Raw genomic sequence first — 13,601 nt, 5'->3', positions numbered from 1 at the left:
ATGGCCTAGTCAAAGCCCAGACCTCAATCCAATTGAGCATCTGTGGTATGACTTAAAGATTGCTGTACACCAGCGGAACCCATCCAACTTGAAGGAGCTGGAGCGGTTTTGCCTTGAAGAATGGTAAAAAATCCCAGTGGCTAGATGTGCCAAGCATTTAGAGACATACTCCAAGAGACTTGCAGCTGTAATTGCTGCAAAAGGTGGCTCTACAAAGTATTGACTTTGGGGTGGTGAATAGTTATGCACGCTCAAGTTTTCTGTTTTTTTCTTGTTTGTTTCACAAGCAAAAATATTTTGCATCTTCAAAGTGGTAGGCATGTTGTGTAAATCAAATGATACAAACACCAAAAAAATCCATTTTAATTCCAGGTTGTAAGGCAACAAAATAGGAAAAATGCCAAGGGGGGTGAATACTTTCGCAAGCCACTGTAGATCTTCTTAGGGCTTCAGGGTCAGGCAGAGGCTATATACCACCACCTCAGACCACAGTCCACCTCAGACCACAGTCCACCTCAGACCAAAGTCCACCTCAGATCAAAGTCCACCTCAGACCAAAGTCCACCTCAGATCAAAGTCAGGTCACAGGGCACAGGGCACCTCAGATCACAGTCCACCTCAGACCACAGTCCACCTCAGACCAAAGTCCACCTCAGATCAAAGTCCACCTCAGACCAAAGTCCACCTCAGGTCACCTCAGGTCACAGGGCACCTCAGGTCACAGGGCACCAGTATTATATTTTCCCTCCTATTCTCACTTTGACTTAATAAGATAATATAATATGCCATTTAGCAGACACTTTTATCCAAAGCGACTTACAGTCATGCGTGCATACATTTTTTTTTGTGTATGGGTGGTCCCGGGGATCGAACCCACTACCCTGGCGTTACAAGCGCCGTGCTCTACCAGCTGAGCTACAGCGGACTACTTGAGAGAAAGCAAATATGTTTTGAATTTGTAAATAGATTTCTACAAATGAATTGTATAAGTATTACATATCTAATCAAATACAGTATATTCACTAGCAAAGAATGAGATTTGTATATTCAGAAGACCCTTTTTCTGGTGTATAGTCGATTCTAGCATCCACAGTGGAATTAATAAATGATTCAACAAATATAGAGATTGAGTCAGCTTAGTGCAACTATAATAATATTCTACAATCTGGCACTTGAGGCATGGGTACAGGTGTAAGCGCCGGCAGTAAAAGATTGGAGGAGAGGGGAAGAGGTTATCTTCTAGTGATTTGAGAAGAAACATCCCATCTGTTTATCCTGAGTACTGGATGAAGATCTAGTTTCCCTGATGTTTATCTCTATGGTCTCTGAGGACCTCCTCTCCTATCAGAGTGGGGAAGGGAAGGGCGGGGGTTAGGTTAGACACACCTCTATTTGGAGAGAAATAAAACTAAATATGGGCAGCTAGCTGGATGGCTAACCTCATGATTGACACTTTCCTGTGGCTCTGTTCTGCCTCTGTGGACACCTGGTCTCCCCCCATTTGCCTGAAGAGAAAAGCAGTGTTTAAGGGAGGTGGAGGCAGGGTGGGGTGGGGTGGGGTAGGGTCGCTCGCTCTGAGGGCGTAGGTGACAGAGCGTATCCATTCAGGTAGGTGTACCTCCACCCCTCTATCGTTTTGCCACTCCTTCTCCTTCTCCTCTCTCTCTCTCTCTCTCTCTCTCTCTCTCTCTCTCTCTCTCTCTCTCTCTCTCTCTCTCTCTCTCTCTCTCTCTCTCTCTCTCTCTCTCTCTCTCTCTCTCTCTCTCTCTCTCTCTCTCTCTCTCTCTCTCTCTCTCTCTCTCTCTCTCTCTCTCTCTCTTTCTCTCTCTCTTTCTCCCTCTCCCTCTCCCTCTCTCTCTCTCTCTCTCTCTCTCTCTCTCTCTCTCTCTCTCTCTCTCTCTCTCTCTCTCTCTCTCTCTCTCTCTCTCTCTCTCTCTCTCTCTCTCTCTCTCTCTCTCTCTCTATCTCTCCCTCCCCCTCTCCTGTCTCTCTCTCTCTCTCTCTTTCTCTCGTTCTCTCTCTCTCTCTTTCTCTCGTTCTCTCTCTCTCTCTCTCTCTCTCTCTCTCTCTCTCTCTCTCTCTCTCTCTCTCTCTCTCTCTCTCTCTCTCTCTCTCTCTCTCTCTCTCTCTCTCTCTCTCTCTCTCTCTCTTTCTCTCTCTATCTCTCCTGCCACTCCAGACTAATTAGGTAGCACTTACCATGGTCAAGAGTACCTGTAACCTGCTGCCTGACCTGACACACACACTTACCAAAAATGTTACACACTTACCTTCAATGTTACACACTTACCTTCAATACTACACACTTACCTTCAATGTTACACACTTACCTTCAATACTACACACTTACCTTCAATGTTACACACTTACCTTCAATACTACACACTTACCTTCAATGTTACACACTTACCTTCAATGTTACACACTTACCTTCAATGCTACACACTTACCTTCAATGTTACACACTTACCTTCAATGCTACACACTTACCTTCAATGCTACACACTTACTTTCAATGCTACACACTTACCTTCAATGTTACACACTTACCTTCAATACTACACACTTACCTTCAATGTTATACACTTACCTTCAATGCTGCACACTTACCTTCAATACTACACACTTACCTTCAAGAGCCTCGCTAGTGTGTGTGTGAAATATATTCCCTAACCAGTTGAATTATGACCATGTACTATTCCTGAGCATAATAAAAAATAAAATAAAAATATCTTCAGTTGATTTCAATGACTTTGAATCATATTACAGTACTCAACTATATTACAGTACTCCATTATATTACAGTATTCCATTATATTACAGTAGTCCATTATATTACAGTACTCAACTATATTACAGTACTCCATTATATTACAGTATTCCATTATATTACAGTAGTCCATTATATTACAGTACTCAACTATATTACAGTACTCCATTATATTACAGTAGTCCATTATATTACAGTATTCCATTATATTACAGTACTCTATTATATTACAGTACTCCATTATATTACAGTAATCCATTATATTACAGTACTACATTACAGTACTCCATTATATTAGAGTACTCCATTATATTACGGTACTCCAATATATTACAGTACTACTTTATATTACAGTACTCCATTATATTACAGTACTACTTTATATTACAGTACTCCAATATATTACAGTACTACTTTATATTACAGTACTCCATTATATTACAGTACTACTTTATATTACAGTACTCCATTATATTACAGTAGTCCATTATATTACAGTATTCCATTATATTACAGTACTCTATTATATTACAGTACTCCATTATATTATAGTAATCCATTATATTACAGTACTACATTACAGTACTCCATTATATTAGAGTACTCCATTATATTACGGTACTCCAATATATTACAGTACTCCATTATATTACAGTACTACTTTATATTACAGTATTCCATTATATTACAGTACTCTATTATATTACAGTACTCCATTATATTACAGTAATCCATTATATTACAGTACTACATTACAGTACTCCATTATATTAGAGTACTCCATTATATTACGGTACTCCAATATATTACAGTACTACTTTATATTACAGTACTCCATTATATTACAGTACTACTTTATATTACAGTACTCCATTATATTACAGTACTACTTTATATTACAGTACTCCAATATATTACAGTACTACTTTATATTACAGTACTCCATTATATTACAGCACTCAATTATATTACAGTACTCGTTATATTACACTACTTCATTATATTACAGTAGTCCATTATTTTACAGTATTCCATTATTTTACAGTACTTTATTATATTACAGTACTCCATTATATTACAGTAATCCATTATATTACAGTACTACATTACAGTACTCCATTATATTAGAGTACTCCATTATATTACGGTACTCCAATATATTACAGTACTACTTTATATTACAGTACTCCATTATATTACAGTACTACTTTATATTACAGTACTCCAATATATTACAGTACTACTTTATATTACAGTACTCCATTATATTACAGTACTACTTTATATTACAGTACTCCATTATATTACAGTACTACTTTATATTACAGTACTCCATTATATTACAGTACTACATTAAAGTACTCCATTATATTAGAGTACTCCATTCTATTAGAGTACTCCATTATATTACAGTACTCCAATATATTACAGTACTACTTTATATTACATTACTCCATTATATTACAGCACTCAATTATATTACAGTACTCGTTATATTACACTACTCCATTATATTACAGTACTCCATTATATTACAGTACTCCATTATATTACAGTACTCTATTATATTACAGTAGTCCATTATATTACAGTAGTCCATTATATTACAGTACTCCATTATATTACAGTACTCTATTATATTACAGTAGTCCATTATATTACAGTAGTCCATTATATTACAGTACTCCATTATATTACAGTACTCCATTATATTACAGTACTACATTACAGTATTCCATTATATTACAGTACTCCAATATAGTACAGTACTACTTTATATTACAGTACTCCAATATATTACAGTACTACTTTATATTACAGTACTCCATTATATTACAGTACTACATTAGAGTACTCCATTATATTAGAGTACTCCATTATATTACAGTACTCCAATATATTACAGTACTACTTTATATTACAGTACTCCATTATATTACAGTACTACATTATATTACAGTACTCCATTTAATTACAGTACTACATTAGAGTACTCCATTATATTAGAGTACTCCATTATATTACAGTACTCCAATATATTACAGTACTACTTTATATTACAGTAGTCCATTATATTACAGTAGTCCATTATATTACAGTACTCCATTATATTACAGTACTCCATTATATTACAGTACTCCATTTAATTACAGTACTACATTAGAGTACTCCATTATATTACAGTAGTCCATTATATTACAGTACTCCATTATATTACAGTACTCCATTATATTACAGTACTCCATTATATTACAGTAGTGTGTGTTTGGTGGGAGGGGCCATATGGCTGTAGGTTGTGTTTTGGTGGGAGGGGCCATATGGCTGTAGGTGTGTGTTTGGTGGGAGGGGCCATATGGCTGTAGGTGTGTGTTTGGGACTTTCTATTACAAATGAAGACAAGATATCTTTCCATACTGAGAGCAGTCAGATGGAACAACCAGGGCCTGGGGCTAGGACCCTCTGCGTCATTGTTTCCTCCCCGTTCTAAAGTGGACCTTCTCCCCCTAAATGAGGTTGGCCTCTCTCTACCTCGGGTTATGGGTGACATATGCCTAATCTAGCATGGTAAACATCTGCACTCACAGTATGTATTTCACTACAGGTGGATGTGTACCATCTCAAATGACCAGGCCATCAGCGTAACTACTGGGACGGGGCATTGTGGCATTGTGGCAAAGATAGAATAAAGTAGTTGTCTTCTTCAAAAGTATTTTCTGAGGAATAGGGTTATTTTATTAGACCAAGCAGTTTCTGCATTATGAAAGATAAAACTCTGATCAATATAACATTTACAGATGTGGGAAATATAAGCATACTGATTTCTGGCAGTATGCTCAGTGATCCTGTGTGCTCATTTGAGAAAAACGTCCTTATGAAGAGTTCATGTTATAACCTATGTTTTGACATTAGAACATCCTTATGAAGAGTTCATGTTATAACCTATTTTCTGCAATTATAACATCCTTAGGAAGAGTTCATGTTATAACCTATTTTCTGCCATTATAACATCCTTAGGAAGAGTTCATGTTATAACCTATGTTCTGCCATTATAACTCAGTGTAACAGCCCTCCATCACTTCACTCACTACTAGTCTTAATCTCCATTTCAAATGGTATACAATTTTTATATGTAAATGGTATAAAACAGTCATTGACCCATATCCCCTGCTGGTATAAAACAGTCATTGACCCATATCCCCTGCTGGTATAAAACAGTCATTGACCCATATCCCCTGCTGGTATAAAACTGTCATTGACCCATATCCCCTGTTGGTATAAAACAGTAATTGACCCATATCCCCTGCTGGTATAAAACAGTCATTGACCCATATCTCCTGCTGGTATAAAACAGTCATTGACCCATATCCCCTGCTGGTATAAAACAGTCATTGACCCATATCCCCTGCTGGTATAAAACAGTCATTGACCCATATCCCCTGCTGGTATAAAACAGTCATTGACCCATATCCCCTGCTGGTATAAAACAGTCATTGACCCATATCCCCTGCTGGTATAAAACAGTCATTGACCCATATCCCCTGCTGGTATAAAACAGTCATTGACCCATATCCCCTGCTGGTATAAAACAGTCATTGACCCATATCCCCTGCTGGTATAAAACAGTAATTGACCCATATCTCCTGCTGGTATAAAACAGTCATTGACCCATATCCCCTGCTGGTATAAAACAGTCATTGACCCATATCCCCTGCTGGTATAAAACAGTCATTGACCCATATCCCCTGCCGTAAACAGTGAGAGGTCTATCTGAGAACAGCTAGTCAGAGTGCATGGAGGAACACAGTCAATACAGTAGCTCAGGGCAGAGCCTGTGGCATGATGCTTATGGGATAGAAAGGAAGTCATCTTCCTTTTTCCTCACAGGCCAGAAGGAAATAGCTTTAGGCTTCTTTTGACAAATTCCTCTCTCTCCCTCACACGGTGTGGTTGAAGAACTGATCCAGGGGGAAGACAGAAAGATGTCACCCCTTCGCAAAACTGGCAGTAAGAGGGAGTTACACTGTGGAGCCTTTGGTTTCATCAGACAAAGGACATAAAGTGGGTTTCAAATTGAGAACAATGTTAAGGAATTGACAACGGGATCAATCCTATTCCGTTCAAGCTCAGCGCTTATTAATCAGACGAATGTCCTGATGAGAGCAGCTCTTCTCACTGTAGTCTTCATTAGAGTACCTCTCGACTCCATAATACATCTGGAATAGTTTAATGTGCGAGTAATAATATTGTTGTTTATCATTTGATTGGGACATACTGTATGTTTTAATTCTTATCTTAACGACTCCATAATGATTTATTTATTTATGCTGTCAACCCGTTGGCTAAGTATCGCATGCTGTCAAGACAACTAGGTGCTAAGAAGCAGTTTGTGACTTGGTGACAACACCAATTAGACGGAAAATAAGCCTCTATTTTACCAACAAGTCATTAGCCCTCCTAATCATCCAGCCAAGCTGTCAGCTAACCTCGGGTCTTACAGGACCCATCCTAGTGATGACAGGCTGACAAGGTGTGAGGGGTTAGGGTCTGTCTGCTGGGTCCTGATGGGTCCTCAGGGGAGGCTTGCAACCTGGGGATCATTCCCCTCCCTGACCTTGAGGTGGGTGTGGGTTGAGACAGACAGAGGTATCAGCAGGAGTAGTAGTGGACAGGTTGTTGTCAGCAAGCATTAGCTAATCCCTGTGTTTGGGATGAGACTACTGACAGACTTAACCTCACATGATCTTCAAAGAGAGGTGACAACCCAAAACAATCAATCAATCAATCAATCAGGGGAGAAGGGTTGGGAATATTATCAATCAGGGGAGGAGGGTTGGGCATATTATCAATCAGGGGAGGAGGGTTGGGCTTATTATCAATCAGGGGAGGAGGGTTGGGCATATTATCAATCAGGGGAGGAGGGTTGGGCTTATTATCAATCAGGGGAGGAGGGTTGGGCATATTATCAATCAGGGGAGGAGGGTTGGGCATATTATCAATCAGGGGAGGAGGGTTGGGCATATTATCAATCAGGGGAGGAGGGTTGGGCATATTATCAATCAGGGGAGGAGGGTTGGGCATATTATCAATCAGGGGAGGAGGGTTGGGCATATTATCAATCAGAGGAGGAGGGTTGGGCATATTATCAATCAGGGGAGGAGGGTTGGGCATATTATCAATCAGGGGAGGAGGGTTGGGCAGATTATCAATCAGGGGGAGGAGGGTTGGGCAGATTATCAATCAGAGGGAGGAGGGTTGGGCATATTATCAATCAGGGGAGGAGGGTTGGGCATATTATCAATCAGGGGAGGAGGGTTGGGCATATTATCAATCAGGGGAGGAGGGTTGGGCATATTATCAATCAGGGGAGGAGGGTTGGGCAGATTATCAATCAGGGGAGGAGGGTTGGGCAGATTATCTGGATAGTTATATCTGGAGGTATATTTAAATTCGACCTGATTAGTGTGGATTTATGTATTTGATCATTACCTTTTTAACTGCTTCTGTGCTCCCTGGATGTATACCAAAATGATTTGCTGCGCTGGATTGGAGTCCTGGGTCCACAATAATCACTTTTTTTTTATTCCTCATAAAATGTATTTAATATATCTTCAACTTTGCATAATTGTGAATGTTTAATCAATCTATTGCACCTTAATGCTTTGAGCCAGAGGCCCTTTCCTGGGTGAACACGAACCTTCAGGGTTGGCAACCTGTTGGGGGGGGTACTAGTAATAATAATAAGATAAGTAATAAGTTCAAAGGTGGCCTTTTTCTACTCAATCTGTCTGGGATGAGCTGAACACCAGAGAGGAAATAATTCAGACAAATCCACTTATTTTTGTTCTTCCACATTATGTAACAACATAATAAGGTCAAAACGAATATTGTATAAGGAGTATTAGTAATACCAATGCATACTAAGTTGTTTTTTGGTTTGATAATGATAAATACAATAGCCTACCAATCCAATTAAAAAGTATTTTTGGACTGCATGGGGCTGACTGGTGGCAATTAGCTTGCAGGTGCACGAGCTCTGCGTCGGTTAATCCTGGTCGTCCTATTGCTTATGGCCTCGTGCATATGAACAAAGAGCTATATTCATATAGCGTGTACACAATAACGTGCCACCACTGACGCAACGCATAGAGCCCATTATTATAACACAACCGAGAAACAGGTGGCATTGCATTACAGTATACAGTAGTCTAACTAGACACGAATCCCCTGAAAATAACTTGGCCACTTGATGTTTATTCAAAACTTTTATGAAAACTTTTGTTGAATTAAATTCAAGATAGTGTGAGGAATGTGACGCCTATAGTGTCTGGGTGAAATAAATAAATCCGAGAACTACTACACCAGAAGAGCTGAATAGTCAGACGATTATATTTGGTCTATTCCTTGGCAGGCTGAGGTTCTTTCAAATGTTCTTCATGTAAGTTGGCATGTGCTTGTCCCCCTTAGGGCTCGCAACACTCCTATTACACTCATCTGTCCCCGACACGTGCAGATACACGAGCCTTGGCAGGACCTCACTCCGAACCCCCAACTGGAGAATTTAACCTGAATCTCTTTAGAAATAAAATGATCCCGGGCAGATGGATGATCACAAAGAAAACTCTAAGTAAAACCTCTTTAAATGCATATCTGGGTTGGGAGAATAAAATTCTATAGAAACCTCCCAATGAAATTTTTATAAACTGGTCCCACACATGCAAAGGCCTCAATGCATTTTCCAAATGAGGATGCAATGTAATTTATCAGTGTATAGTGTAACAATTTGAATATTTATTTTAATCTGCCTTCTACAATATATGTATATATATATATATATATATATATATATATATATATATATATATCTCAGATTTTATTTGGCCACATTAACAATCTTAGAATTTGCTATTTTGCCTGTTGAAAGTACCCAAAGATGATACATTCAACAGTGATGATGGTAATGGGTGATGATGGTAATGGGTGATGAGCTGCAAGAAAATCTCAACTGGTGGATGCACCTGCTGCGCGCTCTAAAACCGTTATCTTATTAATCACACCCCTTTGTTTCATGAATAGGCCACGCGCGGACACTAACTACCCCTGTTATTATTTTCATAATTAAGACAATGATTGTTGTGTTCATGGGGCTTGTGATGCGCTTTATCAGTGCCACAATCAGCACGCGTTGAGTGCTCAGCTCTCAGCAACTAAGAAACATTTGAAGAGTCCAAACACTGAGAAATATTCGTTTAAAAAGTTATATTTTTATTTGTAGAAAAATGGTTCACACACTTTTCATGTAAAGAGAATAGAAATCTATTTATATACAAAATACATTATGACAGGCGAAACTTGAATAAATTAACTAAAAAAACGTCGTAGAAGGGTCCTCTCTAACCTCTTCGTGGGATTGAGTCTTTCTATTGAACAGAATTGCAGTTTTCAGGGGGTCATCTCCATAATGCATGAGGCCAGCTCTTTGTCTTCTGAAGGCCTTTCACTCTATTGTCAGAGCGGTGAAACTGAATTTCCACGCTCGTTTTTCTGCATTATCGCTCTACTAATTGTAAAATTGACTTTTCACCTCAGTCTACAAAAGCAAATCTGTCTTCTTCTTTTTAATGATAATACTCTTCTAATAGAGGTTGAGGTCAAGATCTGTGAAGTGGACTTCTAGTAGGCATCGTATGCGCTGGAAAAAGTGCAAAGGTTTTGGAGAAATATAAAACGTATTGCAAAACAATCATACTCAAATTAGAAAAGCCGACAAATTAAATTACTGTTCAATCCGAATGTAAATTAGAGCATGTAAAAATAGTAAAACAAACCAACTGTATAAAACACACCCACAGAGACATGGGTTAAGGCAAACAGTGATATCATTCAGTTTTTTTTCCCTTTCAACAGAGTAACTGAAGTATGCATTCAGTTATTATTCTGCTATCACTCTATTGTATCAATCTCGCAGTCCACAACATTTTGTGGGAAGGCTTTAGTTCAGTTAGTAGGACATGCCTGGTACAAAGCTGTGGTAGCTGTACTGCAGAACATCAGTCTGGAAACACCCATAGTCATCCTGGGCGGCTGGGCTGCTGGGACTTGAAGTGCAGTAAGACGGAGAGGAGGAAGAGGAGGAAGCGCTGGAGCTCCAGGAGCAAGCATCGCTGGCCGGACTCCGGGCGTCCACAACGCACAGGTTGGGAAGCAAGAGAGGAGCATCAACCCGTGACTTGTTCTGGTGCTGTTCAATATCCGCGATGCGTATGGTCTCGGAGAGCGCCCAGATGTAGTTGTGAGCGAAGCGCAGAGTCTCGATCTTCGTGAGTTTGCTGTCGTCGGGGAACGCCGGTAGAACGGTCCGGAGGTTCTCCAAAGCGTCATTCAGGCTGTGCATTCTGTTCCTCTCGCGGTCGTTTGCCTTTACGCGCCGGTTCTTCTTGACCACGTGCACGGTGGCTTCGTTCCTCGCTCTTCCTCTGCGTCTCTTCTTCTGTCCCAGATCGGTAGTGCTCGAGCCCTGGCTGTCGCTGGCCGGGGAGGCGGGCTTGCCGATGGAGGATGACGGGGAGGATGCGTGCATGCTGCTGCACGAGTCTTCGTCATCGTGCATGAAGTAGTCGCAGCTCGAACTGTCCATGTCAGAGTAAACGGTCTCCATTGCGGTGCACATGATGTTTTTCCTGCAGAAATAAGAGGAGAGGGAATGGGTTAAACACTGTAAATGCAAGAGCGCATGGTAAAGTTAGGAAAGCAGGCCTAGTCAAGGCAATGGCGAAGGACTCTGAGAGGAGAACGAAACCTACCTTAGGAATCTGGTTGGAGAAAGTACAGTATCAGTTGTCTTGCAAGGAGCCAACGTCCGAAAAGGAGTTTGTATGAAGAGTACAAGGCACGCGTCTTGCTCTTGCGTTTGAATCAGCTCGTGTGAGCGAATGAGCCTGGCACACGACTGGCCTCAGATACCTTATATACCCTGGTCAGACAATGGTCGTACCCCTCTCGCGCTGGCATTTGTGTGAAGGATGGATGAATGGGATGCATCAGGTCTGCCCCGTGCCGCACTGCCATCTCATTAGCATAATGTATGCCTGTTGTTTGTTCGAGCTCCGAAGCGTGCCTGTAATCACGACCGTCCAATGAGAGCAGGGGACCGCTGCCCAGCCACGCGAGCACCACTGTTACTATCCATATCTGGACCAAAGACCAAGCCCACTTTAAGTTAAACCTTTAAAGTTAAATGAAAGAAGAAGAGGAGCAAATGACTGGAGCGCTTAGCCCCACAGGCAAGGGCACGCTCCTAAAAATAAATTCGCCTATCTTCTGTCCAAGATTCGGTCTATAAACCTATAGAACCTTGTATGAGTATCAGCTAAAATCGAATATATAAAAGCAAAAGGCATTTCTTATATATCGAAATGAAATAAACATTTGATTTTGAAAATGTTGGAAAATGAGACTGTTTTCCAAGTTTTAGAACAAAACACAAAAAGTTGCTGTAGAAAAATTAGATAGACATAACAAGGCTACCAAACATTTAGACAGTGTATTCAAAAAGTTTGTATATATATCTATATATAAAAAAAAAAAAACGTTTTAAAGATGTAGAGTAAATTCACCACCCCGATATATTTCAACTATTCTGCGTAATTATGTAATTACGCACAAAGTTGCATGTATGCATTCGCATTTTAGGGCTATAGCCTATCTAGCATATAAAGCAGGACAGGTTAATTCATCTTCACAATTTTCCCCACAAATCTACAGTCAACCCTGGCTAATTAACATTCAAAACATGAAGGGCACAGCAGTAAAAATGTCTAGCGCATGCATTGGGCAATTTTTAAAAAGGGTTTTTAAAGACATCTTTATGAGAAAGGCATAACATATCCATTAATTATTATATTTATTCAATTTCCAGCATCTCGCCTCTCCTTTGAAAAAGTGGATGGGGGCACTATTTAAATAGTTTGGCCAGGGACCTGCAGTGCCTTTCTGCTGACGGTATTATGAGGGTAGAGGGACAGTCATTTATAAATAATTACACAATGTTTAGAGTCTTCGGCCATGTATAATATATCAAAGCGATTATAAGGTGAATTGTTCCATTGTAGGCTACGCGTCTCCCCTCACTTCTTTTCACTCCTATACGCGTTGTCCCTCGTTCCAAATTCGGGCTCCTCTGGGCTTTTGTCACCCTTTTTTCACCCTTTTGTCACCCTTTTTTCACCCTTTTGTCACCCTTTTTTTCAGCCTGAGCCACTCTATTGGCGTTATTCTTATTTAAATAGTCTCAGCAGGAGCAAAACACCCCGGCTCTGAGGCATGCTCCTAGATTCTATATCACAAATAATTTGAGCGTATTTGTTGGACTAAATTCGTGCATGATAATGTCATATATTTGCCTTATTTCGATAGGCCTATATGATAATAATTTCCATTTGTAAAAGGCTGAAGTTGTGACACAGACTATTGATGATGTTGCCACACGCCGGAGGTTGGTTTATGAGGAAAATAACACGTTAAACCCTTACAGACCAATCCTGTGCTCGGAAGTGCCAACCTACAGGGATAGGGATCGATTTTATTGTTACAACACCAAACTGTCAGTAATAACATCAAAGACGAGGAACAGCTTGAAGAAGTATTTCGGTTTTAGTTAGGACATTAGTAGGTATTCATGCTTTATTGCTCTTATAAAGTGATAAAAGGTAACATTTTTACAATATGACTTAGTTGGTTTGTCCTAGAAGCGTGAGCCTGCATGGAGACCAGGCTGGTATTGCGGATAGGACAAGTTGTCTGCGGGGGTAGAGAAAGCAGCGTTTTCTGCCCA

The 13,601-nt window shown here is 40.0% G+C and overlaps 1 protein-coding gene across 1 annotated transcript; it reads right to left on the bottom strand.

Annotated features, from left to right (window-relative positions):
- Positions 1-10,012: 10,012 nt before the first annotated feature.
- LOC121536322 (neurogenin-1-like) lies at positions 10,013-11,791 on the bottom strand. Its single transcript, XM_041843600.2, has 2 exons — positions 11,572-11,791; positions 10,013-11,448 (listed from the first exon to the last, which is right to left on the bottom strand). Exon 2 carries the CDS (start codon positions 11,436-11,438, stop codon positions 10,770-10,772), a length of 669 nt encoding a protein of 222 aa, XP_041699534.1. The 5' UTR covers positions 11,439-11,448; positions 11,572-11,791; the 3' UTR covers positions 10,013-10,769.
- Positions 11,792-13,601: the final 1,810 nt, after the last annotated feature.

This window comes from Coregonus clupeaformis, chromosome 2 (genome assembly GCF_020615455.1).
Source record: "Coregonus clupeaformis isolate EN_2021a chromosome 2, ASM2061545v1, whole genome shotgun sequence".
Lineage (NCBI taxonomy): Eukaryota > Metazoa > Chordata > Actinopteri > Salmoniformes > Salmonidae > Coregonus > Coregonus clupeaformis.
The sequence above is the reverse complement of the archived record's forward strand: the minus strand, read 5'-3'. Positions and strand labels throughout refer to the sequence as shown.